Raw genomic sequence first — 23649 nt, forward strand, 5'->3', positions numbered from 1 at the left:
CCACCTGACTCTGGGAAATGCCATACTCAGATCCTGTATAATGTCTCCACTAATACTCTCACACAGAATGTCCCCAACCCCACATACCTTCACGTAAACCCTATCACAGAAGAAAAAGACATATTACTCACTAATTGATACAAGTTTTCCCAGTAGTCCTGGGTCATAAGGCGAAACAGTGCCAAGAAGGCCCAGCTAAAAGTGTCAAAACTTGTGTAGCCATAGTTGGGGTTCCTCCCTGCTTTCATACACTGGTATCCCTCTGGGCATTGCCTGAAGAAAGAAAGGGAAATTCAGAGCTTTCAACATAATTCTACCCAGTCACCAGTCATCTCCACAACCCTGCAGATATCAAATTAAATAACCATCTATAGAGCCAGGCCAACAAATTGGAAGGAAAAAAAGAATAAGAAGAAAGTAGCTAGCCAGTTTTTCAAAAAATGCTGTCCTAAGGACAGCCAAGGATCAGAATTACCTGTGATGCTCCTTAATAATGCAGACCCCCGTACCCTACCCAAAACCCAGAAATTAAAAACTCGTCTCAACGAATCCATGAATCTACATTTTAAAGAGGCACACAAAGTGTTTCTTATGCATGCCAAGGTTTGAGAACCACTGTCCTAGATTCACATCAATGTACAATTCGACCAAAATCAATTTAGCTACTATCCCAAATGACAAATGGCTAGAAATTCTCCTTGATTGTCTCTGTTCTCATAACACTCACGGTGGCAACCTCAGTCATACTGGGATTTCAGTGACCTCAATTATAACATTTTTTCTGTTTTTAGACTCACAAGGTATTTATTTCAATGCAATTTCGAGTATCTATTGCAATACAGAAATTAAGTGGACTTCTAGATGTTATAGTCATCTTAAAACACCAGTTCCTAGAAGACCAATAAACTCTGAATAATGATACTGTCACCCTAATTTATATAGCATCTTGTTTACAAAGCACTTTCATGTATGCTATCTAATTGGATTCTTACAATGACCCTGTGAGGAAGAGAGAGCATAACTTATTAAATCCATTTTACAGATGAAGAAATCGAGGCTCAGATAACTTGAATGATTTGACAAGGTCCTAGAGCTAGAAATCAGGACTCAAATGTTATATTGCCACTCTTTTCCCTCTACTCTGCTCTCAGGTTTAGCATACTTTGGATCATCCTTGAGTGTTAAACAAGCTAGTGTCTTTGCTGTATATTATATTAATTGTGTTAAGGCAGAATGGGGAATATACAAAGAGGTTGGCAAAATATCCAGTTTTACAGATTCTATCTTTAGCCTTTTACATCTTCAATTTTGGCCTGAGACTATTCACCTACTAGTGAAATGTCAACTTTGGAAAGAGGAAAGACAAATATGAAACAAAAAGAGAGTCTACTACATGAGCACAAAGAAAAGGAAAAAAGTGAAAATATTGCTCAATTTCATCTAAGTAATAATAAGTCATTATTTTAAAGGAGGAGAACAAAATTAGGTGAGCTACATACCCAGCATCAGAACTGTTCCCACAGAGTAAAGGTTCCAGCATGCCAGGAACTGTATAAAAATTTGCTAGAAAAGTTTGAAGAGGCAGGAAATGAATAAGGCAGATTTAAATGAATAAGAGAATAAGGATACATTGTTCCTAACTAGCCCCAGCAGAAAAGTTATTGACTTTAGCTCATATAAATCTTTTCTGATAGTAGTAAAACCTGATAAGAATTCTTTCCCATTAATTATTTTCCTATATAAATTTAAAATTTAAAAGTGCTGCCCTAAGGTCCCAATGCAATGCTTTTTTCACAGACACCTGACTTCCATTCGTACTTCAAAACTATATGTCAGGTTCTGGTACTTAAATCAAAGAGGTCTAAAAGTGAGTTTTATGAGTTCTTCACCTCTTTTACAACTTTATCCTCTAACCTTATGATTTCTTCTCATCAAAGATATTCTAGAAATCTTCACTCATCACTAGTTGCCATATCCTATTTTAAATTAGAACGTGTGTTTCCCATTCCTATATGTGTCCCTGAAATCTCCTTTGCAACATTTTCTTATGGCTTCTTAACTGCCTTTATTTCCTAAGGAGTGAATGATAGTGATATTGTTAACTTTTTCCATTATTTTATAGAAGTACTACTACACCAAATTTTCTTTTATGCAAGAACCAAGTGCCTAGTTCCTCAAATGAAATTATTAAAACTGTAACAGGATTTAATGGTGCCTTAGAGATTATCTGACTCCAACTAGATTCATTACTAAGGTCTTGGTAGTATTAAGAAAGCTTGGGTTCTCTAAGTATACTCCAGACTAAATGGTTAAATATTCTAGGGAAACTAGCTAGGGGAAAAGAGGATTTTATAAAGCTCCTGAGCCTGAATTTCAAGGCAAAAGTTTAGGGGAACATGCAAAGGAGCTATAAAGTATAAAGTCTCCTTTCTGGCTTTAAAGAAAAGAGACAGGAAGAAAGCAAGGCTAATATTTGAGAGCTTCTGAACACAATCCTACCTCAAGGAAAGGGAATAACTTCACAAGAATGTTTCCAGTAGCACTGGCCTTCCTTTCTGGCCCCAACTACTTTTTTAAGCCCAGTGGTAGCTTCTGACTATGTAAACTAGGAACAGACTTTTCTTTTTTCCTTTTGTAGTGAAGGGGCCACCTACTTTTATTGTTGATATACTCTTCCCAATCAAAACCTTTGGTGCCATTTTCAAAATAGCTCTCGTTGAAGTTTATAGGCCATACAACACACTTGTTTCGCAGGTTTCCCATGAAGAGCTGCAGTCCGATCAAGGCAAAAACACTCAAGCAGAACACTGTTAGGATCATTACATCTGACAGCTTCTTCACAGACTGAATTAGGGCACCCACAATTGTCTTCAGGCCTGAGGAGACAGAACCCCAGAATCAGAGTCACCTCAAAGCTCTCCCCACCTCCCCCAGCCTCCCTCTCAGCTGCTGACTTCTATTCCTCCCCACAGCACCACTCTTGAAATAAAGCCACTTTATTTTTACACCATGAGGAGAATAACAAAGGGTAGGCAATATTATCAATTTTCCAGAAGTGTCAATTTTTAAGTCAATAATTTTTAAAAAGCAAAAGAAACTACCTTCTATCAACATGAGACTCCTTTCCTAGAGTCTTTCCTGTCTCTCACTGTTTTTTAACTCCCAGACGAGCCAAACTCTTACTTGCCTCAGGGCCTTCCTCTGCCTGCAATGCTCCCTTCCATTCTCTTCTCCTACCTATTTCCTATTCATTCTTCAGGTCTCAGCTTAAAAATTAATTCCTCCAGGAAGTCTTCCCTGACTTTACAACTGTCTTCCCCTCCAATTATTAGTAGCACTCTATACTTTCCTTTGTGGCCTTTATTATGGTTATAATTAGTTATGTCATCTTGCTCACAGTTACATCTATAGTGCCCAGCCCACAGCAGGTATTTAGTGAAAATTAATTGAATTTAAAAAAAACAGAAAAATCAGGATTGGAAAGGGAATTACTGAGAAGTCTGAAGCTGTGGTAGATTTCTTAATTGCATGGGGAGAAATCAGTGATAGGACACAGCAAAATATGGTTATGGGTTCATGATGTTTGGGTTAAACTTAGTCCACATGTGGTTCTCCTGAGCATGCCCAGACATCAGGCTATCCCTGGGGCATGATCAACCAAGAATAGAGCACTCCTGGTGTACCAGGCACAAAGGATGGGTGGGAGGCAGACACTGTGCCTTTTAACACACAGGACTCAGGAGGGATCTCAGCCCCAATCCACTTCTGAAGGCAAGAATATTGGACTGGAATTGATGGAAAACTCTGATGCTGGCTCAGAAGTGTGAGGTTGGGTAGATCATTAGTAAGCTTAACCAAGTATGCCACTTACTGTGTCACCTGAGCAAGACATCTAACCTCCTGGAATCTGTTTTGTTTTGTTTTGTTTTGTTTCCCCATCTTTTAAAGGGAGGGTTATTATGGTAGAATGTCATAGGGTTGTCGTGAGGATTAAGCATGATTCATATAAAGCACTTAGCACAGTACCTGGTAAACAGTAAATGACTCAAATGTTAACCATTATCGCTTGAACCTCAGTTTATTCATCTGTAAAAAGAGGTTTATGATACTGCCTTCCTTGGGTTTTTGTAAGGTTTAAATAAGATAATGAATGTAAAGTACCTAGAATAGTAGCTGGCTCATTAGCTAGTATTCAACACTTATTGGCTGTCACTATTACACATCTGTTGCCTTTCTCAAAGGGATATGATTGGGAAAATGACACTGCATATGGCTGACCTCGAATGTTAGTAATCTAATGGGTGGCATGGATATGACTCTTCTTTTGCTGTATTTTGCAACTGACCAACTATAATTTTCAAGAAATGTCAACCTGAGTCCAATAGTAGTATCGGATGCTGTGCCTAGCACAGGACCTGGCACAGAGCAGGTACTTAATACATTTTTACTGGAAGAGTTCAATGAATGAGAAATTTTCTCTCCTCTCACAGATATCCTGACAGAGACCTTGGGAAATGAAATAAAAAAAGAGCCAAGAGTTAGATTTTAGAGAAGCAAAATCTGTTTTTTTACAGAGTGGGCCTTCCATGGAGACTGTAGCCACCAAAGGGAATAGGAGGAGCCTGCCTGGGCTCCAGGGAACAAGGCTCATCTAATCTGATTCCTTTCCTCCTTACTGGGCCGTACAGAAAGAGTGCCAGACAGGGAAACAGAAAGCAGGAATTCTGGTTGTGGTTCAGTCACTATTTATGACCCACTGCGTTTCAGAATGGATTTAAGGTCACTCCTTAAGAGTCTCATTTTCCCATCTATAAAATGTGGACAAACACAGAACTACATGGCAGAGGGCAGTGAAGAAGCTAAAGAATCTTCTCTAAAAATCTTTAAAAATAGGGGAGAGATGTTTATTTGTGTGAGATTAAGTGGTTGAAATTTCAAACTATCCTTTATTTCTAAAGTCCCCAGGAAATTGTATCATAATTACACAGAATGTATGGTGTGATAAAAAAAGTAAAATTTGTTCCAATGTTATGTAACTTATTTCCATACAGTTCCTGAGGAACAGAAAAGTCATTATATTTGGCTGGGTTGGGGTGGGTTTATACTGGGTCAATAATTCCATTCTTGATTCCTAAAATTATGCATTTCTACTGCTTTAAAAGTCAATGGGTGATTAAAAAAAAAAAAAAAGAATACTTGAGCAGGTCACTGAAGAATGATTGTAAAGTTCCTTTCCCTGGACATCTTTATGAAGAGCTTATATAGCCGTCTCTTCTGAATAGTTCATCAATCACCTATCTGAATACCAGATGATCTTTCAAGGCCTTTTCTACTTCCTTTTTAATTGAATTGAGAAATGAGCTATAAGCTGTTGTTTGTATTAAGAATAAGAGTACAATATTCCAAAACAGTCAAACCAATGTGTTTTTGGCAAAAATAAACCAACAAGTAAAAGCAAACAATTTTAGCATGTGTCCAATCTGAGTTCCCTGGACTAGGAACTCTTTGGACAGTTCCCAGCCTGTATAACAGGACATTCCAGGCTGTGAGCTCAAACCATCCCCTGCTTCATAAGAGTGGGCTCCCAGCAGCTGTGTTTGCATGAGGTAACCCTCTGTCAGTGGATTACATATGTCAGGGTGGACATCTGACCTAAATCCAGATCCTTTCCCCCAGGAAGTTGGAACAGGACAAGAGACAACTGGGTAGTCTTTTCTTGTGGTGGGAATGGTAATATATAAATTTGGGAGCTAAGCAGTAGACACATTCTGTCATTATAATAGGATGTGCCTGAGAAGTAAAGGCAGTTAGTATACTGAGAGAGAGAAAAAGGAAGCAGATACATCAAGAAGAAGAAGGAGACAAAGTTATTTCCCAAGTACCTGGCGCTTTCTGGCTCTGCATTCTGGCTTCTAGTGACTTCTAGAGGCATTCCAGCTCTTGAATTCTCTGAATTATCCCTGCATCCTTTTAGTTATAACCAAAGATTCTTAACTAATACACCAACCATACACGGAACTCATCATTTTCCTGGGGATGGACCTGAACTCTTAAATCTCTTCCTCACAAACCAGATGTCATTGCTGAAGAAATCTATAAACATGAGTCCAGAAAGCTAAAACAAACAAACAAAAAACAAACCCTCAAGTGCTTTGCTTTGAAACTTTGAAGTCTGGGGCTTAAATCATCTCCTTGGTGAGAGTTCTTTTAGTTTTCAAGAAGTTTGAAGTAGAAACTTAAGTTTGAAATCATATTCAGCTGCTTAACTTCACAGATGCTCAGAGAACGAACTCTTAATTGAGCTAGAATAACCATCTAAATAACTGTATGACCATCTAAAAGGTTTACACTCCAAGATTTTCATCCAGATTGCTAGGGAAAAACAAGAAGGAACAGGAAAAGGGTGATGTGGCTTAATGTTTGCAAGTAAAGACAGGCACACTATTACAGAGCAATATCAAATGTAAACTGCCACTGGATTGATTATATACTAGTCTCAGCTAAGACTCTTCTTCCTTCCACTAGGGTCAATAATTGTGAAATGACCAGATTTGCAGGCATCAGTGCCAATTTATGGAGATGATGCCATCAACACATTTCTTAAGCTCAAGCTCTACGGTCTTGCCAGCAGTGGCTGCCCAGTGTACTAGTGAAATGCAGCCAAGCAAAAGGGCTCTCTACTACCACAAACACAGGTCAATAAAGGCAAGAAGTTGCTGGTAGAATTCCTGACCTGATGCATGCAAGAATGGAGAATGCCACTGTTCTGGCTGGGAAGAGAAGCTGTCTTGCATCTTCTATTGGCTCACACCACCACATACTGGAACAAGCAAGATACTGAGTAAAAGCCAATCATCCAAAACAGAGCAGAATGCTCCTTCAGATGACTCCTACACAACAGAGTGTGCAACAGAAGCCATGTGGGGGCAAATTGGACAGCAAGAACTCTTGGAAAAAGCAAACAGTAACTAGCATTGGGATGTATCCGAGCAGAAGCAGTTAACACATTTACTACAGATCAAGAAAAGACAGCTGGATCCAATGTACAAGAAAGGTCAGCTACCAGAGAGGAAGTTGGGCATTTAAGGAATTTTGAGAAGCAGCCGAAGCCATGCCACAGAATTCTATTCCACTCTGCTATGTCCAAAGACACCTCTGAACCTCCCACTACCTTTTATAATACCCATCTATCCCTTGAACAAACAAAGCCTGTTTATGCTTTAAGTCCAGAGAAATCAGCTATGCATATTGGGATAAAAATCTTCCTTCACGGTGATGGCCAGATTATAAACAAAGTAAATTTATATTCCCTAGTTTCTGGCTCAGGTTGAGGAATCTAGGTGGTTTGAAGCCACATGAGCTAATTCTTCTACAAAAAAATTAATACTGCAACAGGCCCCAGCAGCAGTAACAAGCAGTTCTCAAAGCAGGGGAAAAAACACTTTCCTAATGCCCAAAGTCAGGCTTCGGTCCAGACAAGTCCTAGGGTGAAGCAGTGCCCTGTCAACATTTGTGCTGCAGATTCAATGCTCATAATGACAGTTCTTGAAGGTTTTTCATATCAAGAGTAATTTGAAAGAGATTTGGGGGCTCTAGGTTTATTCCTTCTAGACCACAGTCACATCACAAAGTCCCATCAAAACTGAATAGCTATTAAAGGTAGGTCAGTGGGGTCCTGTGAGCTGCAGTGTTTTTCTACCTAGCACCACTGTTTTAAACTTCAGTTATCTTTCCTGAGAAGCAATATGGAAAAAAGAGAAATACAAAAGCAACTGGATCAATAACAAGAATATTTTACAGAGAAACAAGGAGTCTGAATAAAGTCTTAATATACTTTCTCTCTTCACTATGCAGCAGAAATTACCACATTCACAATGTATATGCTTAAAGAAAATGCTTTGTTTTTTAATATCGAGGTGAAAACAAGGGCCTATCATTTTCCTTCCTTCCTATCTGATAGCATAGATGTGGAGTGAAAGTAACAAAAATGAGAGCAGAGTGATAAAATATCCAAGACAAAAATAATCAAGAAATTACAACTCTAAAATGAACAAATTATATTAAATAAGTGCTGTTGAGTAGAGAATAAGTAGTGCTTTTGTGGAGCCATATAACTGATGATGGAAATGAAACGGAAATGCCAACTTGTTTTATTTACATCATTAAGTGTGACTCTCTAAGAAAAACCTGAGAAACCTCCTTAGAGATTTCCTCCCTATCGTCAGGCATGCTGGTCCTGTGGGACATGGTCACAGTATGCAGAAGATGAAACGTCTCACAGAGTCAAACAGAAGTTCATTTTTGTGCCCAGGTCCAGATAAATACGAAGTGAAAAAGTTTAAAGACATAAATTTCTAAGCAGAAAATTTCCATGTCAAGTTGAACTTGACAAATTCTAGACCAAAGAAAGTTTAGAAAAAGTATCCTCCTAAATGGATACTTAAAGAGTTTGGGAACACTGCTCCTTAAGTCAACCCCTCTGAAGCAAAATGGAAACCATGAATGATATGTGTCCAAGTCTTGAGTTAGCAAATAAAAAGGATCAGAATTTGGACTTGGTCTTTTTCAAGCTACCGGACTCTAAAGTAAAGCATTTCTTATACAAAAGACTGGAGGGAACAGATGTGCCTTACTCTCCAATCTTATGGGAGTCCTGGAAGCCCTGACACATTCAGAATATCTACCAACATGCTAAGAGGGAGAACAGTGCCAGCCCAGGTGAGCTGGGATGAGTGCTCCAGGAAGGGGGAAACTCTTACCAAGAGAGATTTGGAGAGCTTTGTCAGAACCTGTAGGCCTCATGTCAGTTCCATGATTGCTCTCACTTTCCACTCTGCTTTTGATACCTTTGGCAAAAGTCTGTACTCTAACTGGGAACAGGAGGAGGCAAAGAGAGCAACAATTCCACTGGAGTGATCCATGAGAAAACTTGGTATGCAAAACAATAGTTTTTACTAAGAAGGAACAATTGCTGAGCTCTACAAAACTGGACCCAAGGTGACTTAGATTTCCAGACAAGAGATGGCCCCAGGTGCAGTAGTGTTTCTGCCTAGGAAGGACTCCAGGGTAACAGCCAGGTAGGAATAAGACTACAGTTCTCTATGAGAAAAAGTAGGGTAAGACAAGTTCATAATTTTACATGGGATGACAGAAGTCTCTCCACAAGGGAGATGTTATTTACTAAATAGCAGATACTCTGAATTTCTCTCACCATCTCTAAAAGAAAGAATGGGGAAAGGACTTGGGATTAAAAGTCACACTTCAATTCAAGTACCAATTATGCTACTTACTGATAGTGATCTATTATTGGCTTTATTTTCTCTTAAAATTCCTTTCCATTCCAGTTAACCTTCCAAACTAGGGATGCTTCCAAAAACAGGAATCCAGGAAGCTATGGAGCACTACTATGGTAGCCAAGAACTGTGTGTGTGTGTGTGTGTGTGTGTGTGTGTGTGTAGTACTGGAGTATTAAAGATAAATAAAGTGACATCAGTCAAGAGTTACCTTGCAGAAATGCTGTGGTCACAGCTAACCATATAGGAAAGACAGAGGCAGAGCGATAAGCTAGACCAGAGATAGCATCTGCTATCCTAGTTAGTGAACAGAATGTAGCTTTCCAATTTAATTCTGGAAGAGAAGTTTTGAGATCACAAGAACATGAAGAGACAGATGCCTCGCAGAGTATGCTGGGGGAAGTGAGCAGAAAACACGAGATCATATTTAAAAAGGCCAGAAGAGAGAGACAGACCAAAGAAAAAATGCAAATAAGGATAAGGCACTCGAGATGCCCTGAAAAATAAGGCAAGACCTGTCTAAACTTTAGGCCACCATCAATGAGCTGCGTGATGCTGCCTGGAGAAGAAGCTGGGCTTTCCGTCCAGTGAATTTAAAAACCTTGATAAGTCAGGGTTATAGTTTTTTTGTTTGTTTGTTTTGTTTTTTGCCAAGAAGGATATACTTCAATAACACCAGCCCCTAGTTGATAAGGAGTAAGTTAGCTAGTACTGCTAAATATAAAGGAACCTGTCCTTAGTATATTCCAGGCATTAATTTTTTTCATCTACTCCATGGCACAAACTTGTAAATGGAAAACTGAGGTATAACTTCCCTGTGGTTCTTGTTAAACCACATTCCAAATCTACGTTGTGCTTTCTTCTCCTGTATCTGATATTTTGATAATATTGAAAAGGGGAAAAGAGAAATATCTCTGAGTCAGCCACAAGGGGAAGAGCCACCCACTGCCAGGAATTGGATGTCTCTGTTCTTCACATCCCTGTGTCTACCAACTGCTGTGAAAAGCCTGGTCTCTAGGGAGCCTTCCTTGAAAACCCCTGAACACAACTGAAGACCAGAGTCTTGACTTCTACCAAGTTAGAAGTGTATCTTAGGCTTGCCAGACTAATGAAAATGTTTTTCATTCTAGATTTCAAGTCTGGTTGTTAGAAAGATATCACCCAGTTGCAAGGGTTTCAATTAAATTAAGGGATCTTAACCTGGGTCCATGGATGAGCTTCAGGGGGGTCTGTGAACATTCATTGGATTCTCAAAGGGATCCAAAACCTTTGAAAGGTTAAGAACCACTGGGCTAGCTCAACCAGGACCAAAAAAGAAAAAGGCAGAATTTTTAAAGACATTGTTAACTACCTTTCAACCCACCCACTGATTCCTTTTCTTTCTCAAGTTTCTGAATTTTTTTTTTGCCCTTACCTTTAGATGGTTCCCTGTATATTAAACGTATCTTATCTTACCTTTGACATTTTTAAAAACAGCATCAGTTTAAGTTTTCATAGGGATTTAGGCCTAAGAGAGATCCCTGAGTATATGTACAGCAGATGTCTACTGGTTCTTACTTCAGTGACACAGCAGTAGAATGTGACAGACAGTTTGGCTCACTAACTCCAAGGCTCTTTAATTTATTTATAATACTGGACTAGTTAACAAGGGTGGGTCTCTTTTGTGATTCGATAATTCATAAAACAGTAACAGTAAAAGTACAATTATTTGAATGACATCCCATCAGCAAACCATGCGACATGAAACCTAAAAATCACAATCAGTGGAGTGATGGTGAATGTGAAAATCACTGTAATTCCATGAGGCCAGGAAGCAAATGACTTATACTCAAAGACAGTTAGCGCTGTGATGATTTTTTTCAATATCATAAGATCCAAGTGATTCTTAAGCACGTGCTTTTTCAAATGCATGGATGGAATGGGGGCTGCATGCCTGGCAAGCACTGTCAGAGAATACTGCCTAAGGACCAAAGGGCCATTTCAGAGAACCTTTCCCAGGAAAAACATGCGGAATGCAAGGCCATATCAACTGTGCTGATGCTGGTTTCAAATGTGGTGGATAAAAATGAATGGAGGGGAAAGAGATGAGGCAGTCAGTTTTGTGTTTAAATTTTCTCACCTGGAATTACAGAGATAGTTTTCAAAGCTCGGAGAACCCTGAATGTTCTCAGCGCTGAGACATTGCCCAGGTCCACAAACTCTGTCACATATCTGCAGTAAGGGAGGCCACACACAGACACAAATGACAAACACAGACACAAACACAAACACCAAAGGAAAAGAACAAAACCACAACAAAACAAAAAGTACAATACGTCACGTCAGGGCCCTAACCCAACACCTAACACCAACCCCGGGCCATCTTACCTGGGATTACCGAAATAGTTTTCAAAGCCCTCAGTACCCTGAAAGTGCGTAGAGCTGAAACATTGCCTAGGTTTACAAACTCTGTTATATACCTGCAGAATCAAACCAAAGTTAACTTGTAATGGTACCACTGGGCGAGGGTTTGGGAATGGGGGGGAAGAAAGGGTCTTATACACAAGCTATGATTTCATTCTTTTTTCCTTGAAAAAGAAAAGTTTCAAAATATAAACACTTAAGGAACACCTTTTTCTTTTATTTGTTTTTTGTTTTTTGTAATTGAGCACGGAGAACTCAAAAGTATAATTGAAAGAATTGATATACCTGGAGGTTCCTGGGGTTTATTTACTCTCTTAATCAGCATGGTGATATACTAATCACAATCAGAATGATTTTATTCTTGTGCACACCCTCCCCCTTTTTTTAAGTGAAAAAAGGAAGACCAAGAAGTGTCAAAGGATTATGTCCCCAAGTTTTGTAAACAATTTCTTAGAAAAGGGGGACAAATTTCTGCAGCAGGAGCCCCATTAAAACAAATCTACATCAAAATCACTCCCTAGTTGACAATGGCAAAAATGCCTAAATGTCTGCATATATGATTTATCCAAGAGCTGCATGCATATCTTTGCAGTCATGTCTACAGGTGAAGTTTTAAGCCTGTGACATACAAAAGTGGGGCTCAGGAAAATCTAGATAACAGCTTCAGAGCAAATATTGTGTTAAATGTCCATTTTATCATCAGCTAAGTGCCTAGCAAGGGCACTTAAATTTTAAAGGAACACCAGTGTGTATTCATAATGCTGGAAAGCCAGAAACTGCCTTAATATAACAAAGTCAATATTCCAGTTTCAAATATTCAATATTCAAATATTCAATGCATATCATTCATTCACATTTTACTATTCAGAATACATCTTTCTACATGATGCTCAGAGCCATACAAATCCACTCTCTCTCTTTCACATCTGTATATACACACACACACACACACATACACACAAGATCTATATATGACCCCCACCCAGCCAAACCACAAAGCTTTTTCCCAACCAAGAAATAAAAATAATAAAGCCTGCTGTAACTCTTCTGTCATCAGCTAAGTTTCCCAAACAGACACATTTTCACTGCTTAAACAATATAAATTACTAACAGCAGCTAGCACACCAATGTGGAGTTACACTGGTCTAGTGATAGTTGGAAGTTCTGGCCAGTAATTCTTTAGGAGGTCAACAGTTTGGATACCATGATTCTAAAATAGCAGTCTCATTAAAGAAACTCATTTTCAGCTTAATATTTACAACTAAAAAAATCCTAGTCTTCACAGAGGCCTCCTAGTGCAGGGCGTGCAAACCTCAGTCAGTTGTTACAAGGGGGAGAAAATATGAGGGAGTGTCAATGGGAAATCAGTTCCCACTTTCTCTCCCAGCTGTAAAGCTTCTGCTTACTTCTCCCACATAAACATCCTAGTATTGCCTAGACTATAAGAGGCCCTCAGAAAGAAGGACCATAGGCAAAAGCCCATAGTTGTTTTATTCATCATACAACTGTGCCCACAAATGCACACTTAAAAACAGTCATGCAAACACATCCAGGAGCACAACCACACACACATCACATCAGCACGCCAACAAAGTAAGCTAAGAACTTACGCCATCATGATGACACTGAAATCTAACCAGTTCCATGGATCCCGTAAAAAGGTAAAGCCGTCTATGCAGAAACCTCTTGCAATAATTTTCACTAGTGATTCAAATGTATAAATCCCTGTGAACGTGTACCTGTCAAAAAAATGGATAGCTTCAGGCAATTTCTGATCAGAAACTTTAAATGAGCCTTTTAAGATGATACTTGCCTGAAGCATGGCTTCAACTAACAGACAAAACAGAAAGGCAGCAGAAAGGAAGTAAGGAGAATGCTTTGGATGAAACTTGCTGAAATGCAAAAAACATGAACTTTGAAATGTTACGTTAGGCCTGAAGAGTACTGCAAGGATATATCTCCATATTGCCATCTAGTACTTGATCATTTTGAACAGGTAAGGAGGCCCAGAGCTATTTTTAACCTTAGAGGAGTCAAAAAGGAAGGGAAACCTAATATTGGAGAAGACAGCATCACCATTAACTGAAGATACAACATGATAATGAGCCAGCAAATCAAAGGCACTGGCTAGCACAGGAAAGGACATGGGTAAAGGGTGGTAATTTCCAGAGTATACTTTCTCTTTCCAGAGTTGATTTCTAAGAATTTTTCATAAATTCCACATATGTTTTCACTCATCTCTGTGAAATGAAGAGTAAGCAATAAGCAATTTTTTCCTTGACAGATAAAATTGCAGCAAGGCAAGATTAAGTAACCCCAAATTTTAAAACAGACAAATAAATAAATGAACTACTTACTCCACATTCTTCGACCACTCGGGAGGGTTACTAAAAGTCATGAATACACAGTTGGTCAAAATAGTGCACATAATGATCATGCTAAATACTGTAGAGAAGAGTCAAGGGAGAAAATACAAAATTTGGCCTTTTTTTCCCCAGAAAGCAGGCACATTTCACATTGAATACCATGAGCTCTATATCAATATCCTAAAAGGAGACAAAACACAGAAGAGGAGGAGCAAGCACGGTGATAAGGAAAACATAGTCACCACCATCAATGAAGAGTTCCACCGTGTATCCATGCTTGACCAGAGAACTATGGATGATGGGGCAGGCTGGCCATTCTCCTTCTTTCAAAGGGGCTGTCACTGTCCTCGTGGATAAACTATTTCCCCCTCTAACTACTTTTCACCCCAACTACAGAGTAAGCCTCTAAATACCTTTAAATGTAGTAACCATAACTCTGCCAAGTACTATACTCTTCAAAGTCATCAGGTGAGAAAATTAAATCAAAATTATTCACTTCTCATTTATTTATTCATTTCTCATATATAAGTGAATTACTGTACATAAGTAGTTATTTGAAAATTGATGTGTAAGTAATGGCTTACTTTTTTCTGTAGTCCTTCTAAGGGCTGAATTATCCTTGGGGGGCAAGAAAATATCAGATATGTGTTGAATTGGTCTAGTTTGGGAAAAGTGTTGTGGCATGTCAAGTAAGGATTTCAAGGCCAGCTATACTACCATACTCCTAGGCATTAGGTAATGAGGCAAATCTATCTGATCTTTTTAAAAGTGCCCAGGAATGTTTATGGCTAGCAAGCCACTTTGTTGCCATTTCAGTTCCATCTAAGATCTTTCTCTGTCCCTTTGGTTCTTGTCTACTGAGAAAAATTAAACTGTTTTAGGTCAACAAGAGTTACTCAAACTCAACCTGTCATTTTAATAAGCATGGGAGCCACATCTCAGTTGTTGTTGACTTACTTTCCCTTGCTGATGGCATTTGTCATCTTCATTCCACTAGCGAAGTTTTAAAAAGAGAAAATACCTCTTACAGCTGGATTTTTCTTCAGGGCATGATAACATGCTGTTTGGACCCAGAAGGAAAAAAACAAAACACTCTGTCTTCTGCTCCAACAGAAAACGAAGAAGTCCAGGGTCACTTTTTTGCCTCCTTATAAACCTTCAGATTTTAGATAAATGTTGCTTATAAACCGCAGATTTCAGAACCAGGCTGCTAAATTCTTAGATAATAAAATGTGGCAAAAGCTTAGTAAACTGGTTTATCAAGTTGCAATTGCAGGTTTTCTAATCCTACTTGGGGGATACCATTCTCTTTGAAGCATGGGACTGTATATTGTCAAATTAAATACCGATCATGAAAGTTCAGTTATTATGTAAGGTTGCTAAACTCATCACATAAGTTTTCATGTGTCATATGCTCCCCTATATTAATAAGACGAAAAACTAAGCCATATGAATTAAAGGCATTTTCGTTTAAGGCAACTAAATACCAAAGATTGATATTTATTCTGCAATCTGCATCTAAACCTCTGTACCAAAGAGTCCATTTACTTTGTAAAAGTATCTCAGATACTTACTAAGCTCAGCACTCAGAAAATCAAAAAAATTCAAGGCATATCTCCAATTCATTCATTTAACTATTTGTAACTCAAGGAGTAGCTTTCAAAAAATTCTAATATCAGATCTTAATGCATCAAAAAAAAAAAAAAAAGGAATAATCTGGCATTGGATGAAATTACTAAAATCTGAGCACTAAAAAAGTAAGACTTAAATAAAAGGTTACCATTTTAATTTATCCCTCTTAATGATATCAACAAAATTCCAAGACTCCAGTGACATCATCCAAGGAAAATGGAATTTGTTGAAGCATGGTTTGGGATTTGGCAGGAGTTCTGTTTTGAACCTCTCACTGGTGGGATGGATAGTCACTATACAGTTGGTAAAAAACCTTAGTATACAATTTTGTTGTCAAAATTAAGAAATGTACACAAGCAACCATGCAATTGCTGCATTCATTCCACATTTGCAGAAAAGGATATGAATGTATCAAAATTTTAATAGCTATTCTTCTTATCAGGTTAAAAGGGCTTAAAATGTACAAGGCAGGCGTGGCACTAAATCTGAAGAGAGTTTTCCCTCTGTTTAATACTACAAAGGTCTGTGGAGAAAGAAAAAGAGAAATTATTAAAGCATGAGTATTAATCACTACATGAAACAAGCATTTTTCCCAGGAAGAAATAAATAAACTCAAATGTACTTATAATTTTTACTTCCCAATTTGGTCTCTAAGGCAAAAAACCTTAAGGCGACACATTTCCCTTTCCCTTACCTCCCTCCCTCCCTGCCCCTGCACCAGATCATATTACAAATACCTGGCACTATTTTAGCAGTTTTACAAGGTAAATTTGTTTCTTTCAGAACAAGCCATTTGAATTATACCTAAACTATCTATGCCACCTCTGGACAAGATACTGAAGTTCACTAATTTAGGACTTGTTCACTCAACAAATGTTTTCTGAGTGCCAGCTATGTGCAGGCAATGTTCCAGGTGCTTAGCAAATATTAGTGAACAAGACAAAGATTGCCCTTGGTAGCTTATATTCTAATGGGGAAGGCAGACAATAAACAGAAAAACACAGTGAATAAGCAAATTATATAGAATGTGCTACATGAAAGGTGATAAGTGCTATGAAAAAAGGAAAGACATCAGGAGAGGGGGTATCAAGAGAGCCAGGGTCAGGGGATGGGCAGATGGAAAGGTGGTAGTTTTAAAGAAAGTGGTCAGGGTAAACCTCAGTGAAATTGAGATTTGAGCAAAGATGTTAAGGAGGTAAGAGTGTTATTCATTCAACAAATATTTAGTAAGTACCTACCAAGTCTGCTCTATCTGGTTTTTTTTAAAGAGCATCCATGATCGGCTATGCCAAAATCATTCATTCCTATTTCCCAGCATAAGTCTTCCTGTCTAGACAAACTAGTTATGTCCCCAGAACAAGTTACAGTTCATATATTCAATTCAATGTAAAAATATCTCTCAGCATCTATTTTATGCCAAGCATTGTGACAAGCTACAGGGACACAAAAGTGAATAAAGTTTCAGTTTTAGGGAAGACATATATGTGAACTAAGTAAATATGATGCAGGGTGACAAATACAAAGTTCAATAATAAAAATATGTGCCACATATAAGAGGCAGCAAGAGATATATTTTTTTCTTGAGTTGGGATTGAAAGGGAAGAGAGTGAGCTGGGAGGTGTTCACAAAAGAAGGTTACTAATATTTGAAAGAGGTTTAAAAGGATAAATAGATATAGAAATTAATAGAAATTAATTGGGCAGGTTAAAGGGGGAAGGGATGGCAAGAAGAGGGAACAGCATGTTCAAAGGCACAGCAGCATATAACTGCAGTTTATGTCAGGAAATTGACAAGTAACTCAGCGCTGATGAAAGATAAAATAGGAAAGGGGGAGCTTTCTGTATCACTGCAGAAAGATGCAGGGGCCTGCTAGACTGTGAGTTCCTTGGGAAACAAGGCCAACAGCAAATACATAGCCCCAGCATCTTACCATGTGTTTGAAAGAGCAAACAGCCTTAGAGTCTTGCTAGCCAGTTTCTTTTCTTTTTTTTTTAAATTAAAAGTAACACATGCTTATAATTAAAAAAAAAAAAAAAAAAAAAAAAACAGAGCAAAAGATTCCCAAATATAACCTTTGCTGCCAGTTCCTTGTATATCCTTCCAGAAATCTGCTATGTAAATACAAGTGTATAGATACATCCTTAAAAAGACACTCACACATGAACTGTACTAGAAATACTCTTGTATTAAAAAAAAATGAAACCCCTTAAAGAAAAGCCTAGGACCAGATGTCTTTACTGATAAGTTCTACCAAGTGTTTCAAGAATTAACACTGATGCTTCACAAACTTCCAAAAAGAGAGGAGGGAACTCTTCCCAACTCATTCTGTGAAACCTGTTACCAAAATCAGACACAGATATCACAAGAAAACTATAGACCAATATCCCTTATGAGTATAGATGCAAACAGCTTCAACAAAATACTAGGAAACGTAATCCAGCAGCATATAAAAATGATTATACACTACGACCAAGTGAAATTTCTCTCAGGAATGCAAAGTTGTTTCAACATATTAAAATGAATCAATGTAATTCTCTGTATTAATAGAATAAAGGACAACAATCACATGATCATCTCAACAGACATAAAAAAGCATTGACAAAATCCAACATCCTTTCATGATAAAAATAATAAACTAGGAATAGAAGAAAACTTCTTGAACTTGATAAAGGGCATCTACAAAAAACCCACAGCTAATATCATACTTAACAGTGAAGTACTGAAAACTTTCCCCTAATATCAGGAACAAGACAATGACGTCCACTCTCACCAATTCTATTCAACATTGTACTGAAGGTTCTAGCCAGGGCAATTAGGCAAATGAAATAAAAGGCATCCAGATTGGAAAGGAAGAAGTAAAACTATATCTGTATTTGCAGATGACATTATCTTGTATATAGAAAATCCTAAGGAATTCATATACATACACATATACACACAAACTATTAGATTTAATAAGTTCAGCAAGGTTGCAAGACACACAATCAACGAATAATCTATAAATAAAATTAAGAAAGCAATTCCATTTTACAACAGCATCAAAAATAATAAAATCCTTCAGAATAAACTTAATTTTTAAAAGTACAAGACTTGTACACTGAAAACTATAAAACTTTGTTAAGATGGCAATACTCCCCAAATTGATCTACAGATTCAGTGCACTTCCTATCAAAATCCCAATTACTTTTTTTTTGCAGAAATTAACAAGATGATCCTAAAATTTATATGAAAATGCAAGGGACCCAGAAGAGCCAAACAAACTAAAAAAGGAAGAAAAAGATGGAAGAGTCACACTTCCCAATTTCAAAAGTTGCTACAAAGTTACAATAATCAAGACTGTGGTACTAGCAAAAGATATATATATCTCAATGGCAGAGAACTGGGAGTCCAGAAATGAATCCATTCCTCCCTGTTCAATTAATTTTTGACAAGAAGGCCAACATAATTCAAAAAGGCAAGAACAGTCTCTTCAAAAAATGGTACTGGGACAACTGAATGTCCACATGTGAAAGAATGAATTTGGATTCCTACCTCACATCATAAATAAAAATTAACTCAAAATGGAATAAGACCTAACAGTAAGAGCTAAAGCTATAAAACCTTAGAAGGAAACACAGGTGTGAATCTTTGTGATCTTGGATTAGGCAATGGTTTCTGACATATGACACCTAAAGCACAAGCAACCAAAGAAACAAATAAATTGCAAAACATCTACCTAGTAAGAATATAATACCTAGAATATATAAAGAACTCTTATAACTCAACAATAAAAAGACAAATAATCCAATTTAAAAATGGGCAAAGGATTTGAATAGATATTTTTACAAAGAAGATAAACAAATGACCAATAGGCACATGAAAAGATGTTCAACATCATTAGTCATTAGGGAAATGCATAACAAAATCACAATGAGATGCCACACTACAGTCATCTCATTGAAAAACAAAACAAAACAAAACAAAAATGGAAAATAACAAGGGCTAACAAGGGTGTGGAGAAATTAGAATCCTCATACATTGCTGATGGGAATGTAATATGGTATAGCCATTTTGCAAAACAATTAAACATAGGATTACCATAGCGCCCAACAATTCCACTCCTAGGTATATACCCAAGAGAACTGAAAATATATGCTCAAATACTTGTACATGAATATTCATAGTAGCATTATTCATAATAGTCCCAAATTGGAAACAACTCAAATGTCCATTAACTGATGAACGGATAAACAAACTGTGGGCATTTATACAATGGAATATTATTCAACTATAAAAAAAAGAATGGGGTACTGATACATGGATGAACCTCGAAAACCAGAGTAGTTTTATGCTAAGTGAAAGAAGCCAGACATAAAACACCACATATTATATAATTTCATTCATATAAAATGTCCTGTTTAAGATCTAAAATACATAAACTGTAATGATAAATCAGTGGTTTTTGACTCAATGTAAAATATGTAATTTTTGATAAGAACTACATAAAACTGGGGGAATGGAGGAGTAAAGGAACATAGTTTATATGTCCTATTGAAGTTAAGTTGGTATCAAAGAAAAACAAGATTGTTATAGACTTAAGAGGTTAAATTTAAGCCCCCCAGTAAATACAAAGAAAGCATCAGAGAATATGACCATAGAGATGAAAAGTCCAGTATGGGTTACGAGAAGTAGGGGAAGGGGCAATGGGGAGTTAAGAAATGAGTGTAGGGTTTCTGTTTGGGGTGAAGGGAAATTTCTAGTAATAGACGGTGGGAAGGTGATAGCATTGCAACATTCTAAATGTGATTAATCCCACTAATGGAATCCTAGGGAGGGGTTGGAATGGGAAGATTTCGGCTGTATATATGTTTCCACAAGTGAAAAAAAAAAAAAAAAAAAAGACAGTCTAAATAGACAATGACAATTAAATGCCAAGGATGATCCTGGATGGGATAATCAGATGGAGGAGAGGAGGCTCAAAGGGACACAGCTGGGACATAAGAAAAAAAAAGGAAATATAGAATATAAGCTTTGCATCAATGTTGAATTTCTTGAACTTCTTAGCTGTACTTAATGGGAATGCATAAAAGAATGTTCTTGTTCATGGGAAATGTATATGTGAATTATATTGTTTGTTCAAGGATGTGTGCAGCCTGCTCTCATATGTTCAGAAGACACAGCAATAGATGATGGATGATAGATAGGGAGGGAGGGAGGGAGGGAAAGAAAGAAATGGTGGTGTGACAGGATGTTAAAGTTGGTGGATCAGGGTATTGGGGGAGGGGGGTCGGGGAATGCTGGAGTTCTGTTTATAGGGTTTGTATTGTTTTTGCAACTGTTCCTGTAAGTTTGAATTTATTTCAAAATAAAAAAAAAAAAGTCCTGTTTAGCCAAATCTATAGAGATAGTAAGTAGATTATCAGTCACAAGGGGTAGAGGTTGGGTGGGGATGAGAAGTGAGTGCTAATGGGTACAAGGTTTCTTTTTGGGGTGATGAAAATGTTATGGAATTAGTGGAGATGGGTGCACAACCTTGTGAATATACTCTGAAGTATACACTCTAAAATGGTGAATTTTATGGTAGGTGAATTGTATCTTAATAAAAAAAAAAAAAGAACCACTTAAGACATTTAAAAAAAGGTATAAAGAATAATACCACAAACAGCTATGTATCCATCAGTTAGCCTAAGAAATAATGCCTTACCAATACCTCAACTAAATACATCCCCTCTCTAAATACATCCCCTCCTTCCTACAGAGGTAACCATTATTTTTATTTGGTATTGAAATCCTACTTCTTTTATGATGTTCATTCAATTACTCTGAGCCCTTCTTTTTCTGAACTCTTGTACGCGGAGTTTGTGCCTTTCCACTCAGCACCTGCCTATCTGCTATCTTTATTACTCACCCCCAATTTTTTTCTCAACTAGGTTTTATGCTCTTCAAGGGCAAAAACCAATTTTACACTTCTTATCCCAGTGTCAATATAATGCTGAGCCCGTGAGCTTCCAAAAAACAGTTGTTAGCAGATTTTTAAAAAGATCTTTTCTTCTCATTTTCTATTGTTTTCTTTCATAATCTGCCAGAGCCATGCCATTCTCTTCCCAGTAAAAAGAGCAGTGCTGGTATGGAGCTCACTGCACAATCACTAGTGGTTTGATATGGAGTTGCTATAATTCTTTCTGTACTAGAGTTTATTGGCTCTGGTGGGAAATACTGTAAGGAAAGCCTAATCCTAAAAGCAAGGGAAAGCAGTAGGCCTAGGGTTAGGCTGAAACAGGGAAAGGGCAGAGCTATGGTTGTTCCATAGAAGCCAACAACCAAGGACTTTCCTGAAACCCCCTCGCTGAAGCACTTGTAACCCTCTGTGCTTCTATAGTAACTCCCTCTATGAAAACATCAGGCCTTTGAAAAAACTTCCTCATTCATCCTCTCAATATTCCTGTGAAGTATGGGTGAAGAAGGGATGATTATCCTCTATGCATTCTACAAAAGCTCAGGAGAGGGACACCACCTATTGAAGGTCATGCAAAAAAGAGGCAGTATATTATGCCAAGACTAGAGTCTCTTCACAGCTTCTACTGTGCCAGATTGGGAAGCAATTTAGTAGCAGCATGGCAGAGAATGAAGCTGGTGTGCGGGATGGATGCTCTGGTGAATGAGAAATTTGGGCCCCCAGGGTATACTACATAAAGTGCCTGAGCAGCAATGAAAGGAGCACTGACCCAGGTCCCAGGACCCAAACACCATGGGGCCAGGTCTTTTCAAAATCATCTACCTGCCTCAGAAGACAGGCAACAGGATTTTTAAAAGTAATGTATTCTGTGCCTTTCTTTTCTCTTGTCTTTTAGTTTGGTCATTGTGGAAATACGGGTCCCGAGATAACTCTGAGGGTATTGCCTTTCACAGAATCAGGGCCTGCACAGGGTCTGGCATCTTGTAGGTGCTCAATACATGTCTGCTGATTGTTAGTGAACAAATGCACTGTTCAAGGTGAGAGCAAAGAAGATGAAAAAGAAAAGGAAGAAACCAGGAAATTAAAATTGTTATACCTTGGTTGTAACAAGGTAGCTACTAGGTGGCTAGGATTCAGAATTAGTACAATGATGAGTAGGCAAGTAGGAGACCGAAGGGGGAAAACATATATCCTTAGAGAACTTTAAAAATATGGGTCTGTAAGTATAAAGGTTTATTAAGGACATTTTACGAGTAAAGTAGAAATTTCATAATTAATTTGGGTACTGAATGCAGCACATAGAATAAAAACAGTTTATCAGCACCTCCTTCTAAATATGTATATCCTATATCTTCATCACGTATAAAAATGGAGATCTTTTTTCTATTCAAAAATAAACAAACATCCAGCCCATACCACACCTTTTGAAATGAAGGCTAATCCCCCATATTTTAAGTAGCAAGTTACACTACAAGAAAACATACTTTATTGTTAAAATAATTAGATTTACATATATTTAATTTATATGCAGTTTATCATAAATGAATCTTTTGCATAAAATAAGATTTCCTTTGTTCCAACACAAACAGTCAAAGCTTACAACACTAGGAATCTCCTGTTTAACACTGGTGCTTGCAGTATTTATAAGAGAGACAGATTACTATATACTAGGTTCGGCAAACCTTTTCTGTAAAGCGCCAGGCAGTAAATATTGTGGGCTTTCTGAGCCATACAATCTTTGTCTTAACTACTCAACTCTGCCACGTTAGCACAAAAGTAGCCATGGACAGTACGTAAATAAATGAACATGGCTGTACTCCAATAAAACTATTTATGGACATGGAAATTTAAATTTCATATACCTTTCATGTCACAAACTATTCTTCTTTTTATTTTTTCAATTATTTAAAGATGTAAAAACCATTCTTAGCTCCTGGGCCATACAAAAACAGATAACAGAGTTGATCTGGCCTAGGGCATGGCTAGTATACACTAACAGCAGTTTGTGGCTGTGGCCAGA

The 23649-nt window shown here is 37.7% G+C and overlaps 1 protein-coding gene across 5 annotated transcripts in view; it reads right to left on the minus strand.

Moving 5' to 3' along the window:
- Positions 1–23649, minus strand: part of SCN8A (sodium voltage-gated channel alpha subunit 8) — a 207284-nt gene that overhangs the window by 92401 nt on the left and 91234 nt on the right. For 3 of the 5 annotated variants that reach the window (XM_037845330.1, XM_037845326.1, XM_037845327.1), the window contains 7 exons: positions 16099–16217; positions 14054–14143; positions 13307–13435; positions 11413–11504; positions 2655–2876; positions 1500–1563; positions 132–273 (listed from right to left, as the gene is read on the minus strand). In XM_037845330.1, the coding sequence (XP_037701258.1) occupies positions 132–273; positions 1500–1563; positions 2655–2876; positions 11413–11504; positions 13307–13435; positions 14054–14143; positions 16099–16217 (858 nt within the window). Of the gene's footprint in view, positions 1–131; positions 274–1499; positions 1564–2654; positions 2877–11412; positions 11505–11660; positions 11753–13306; positions 13436–14053; positions 14144–16098; positions 16218–23649 lie in introns of all 5 variants that reach the window. The other 2 variants (XM_037845331.1, XM_037845329.1) reach the window with 1 other exon arrangement.

The sequence above is a fragment of the Choloepus didactylus genome, chromosome 8, assembly GCF_015220235.1.
Source record: "Choloepus didactylus isolate mChoDid1 chromosome 8, mChoDid1.pri, whole genome shotgun sequence".
Classification (NCBI taxonomy): domain Eukaryota; kingdom Metazoa; phylum Chordata; class Mammalia; order Pilosa; family Megalonychidae; genus Choloepus; species Choloepus didactylus.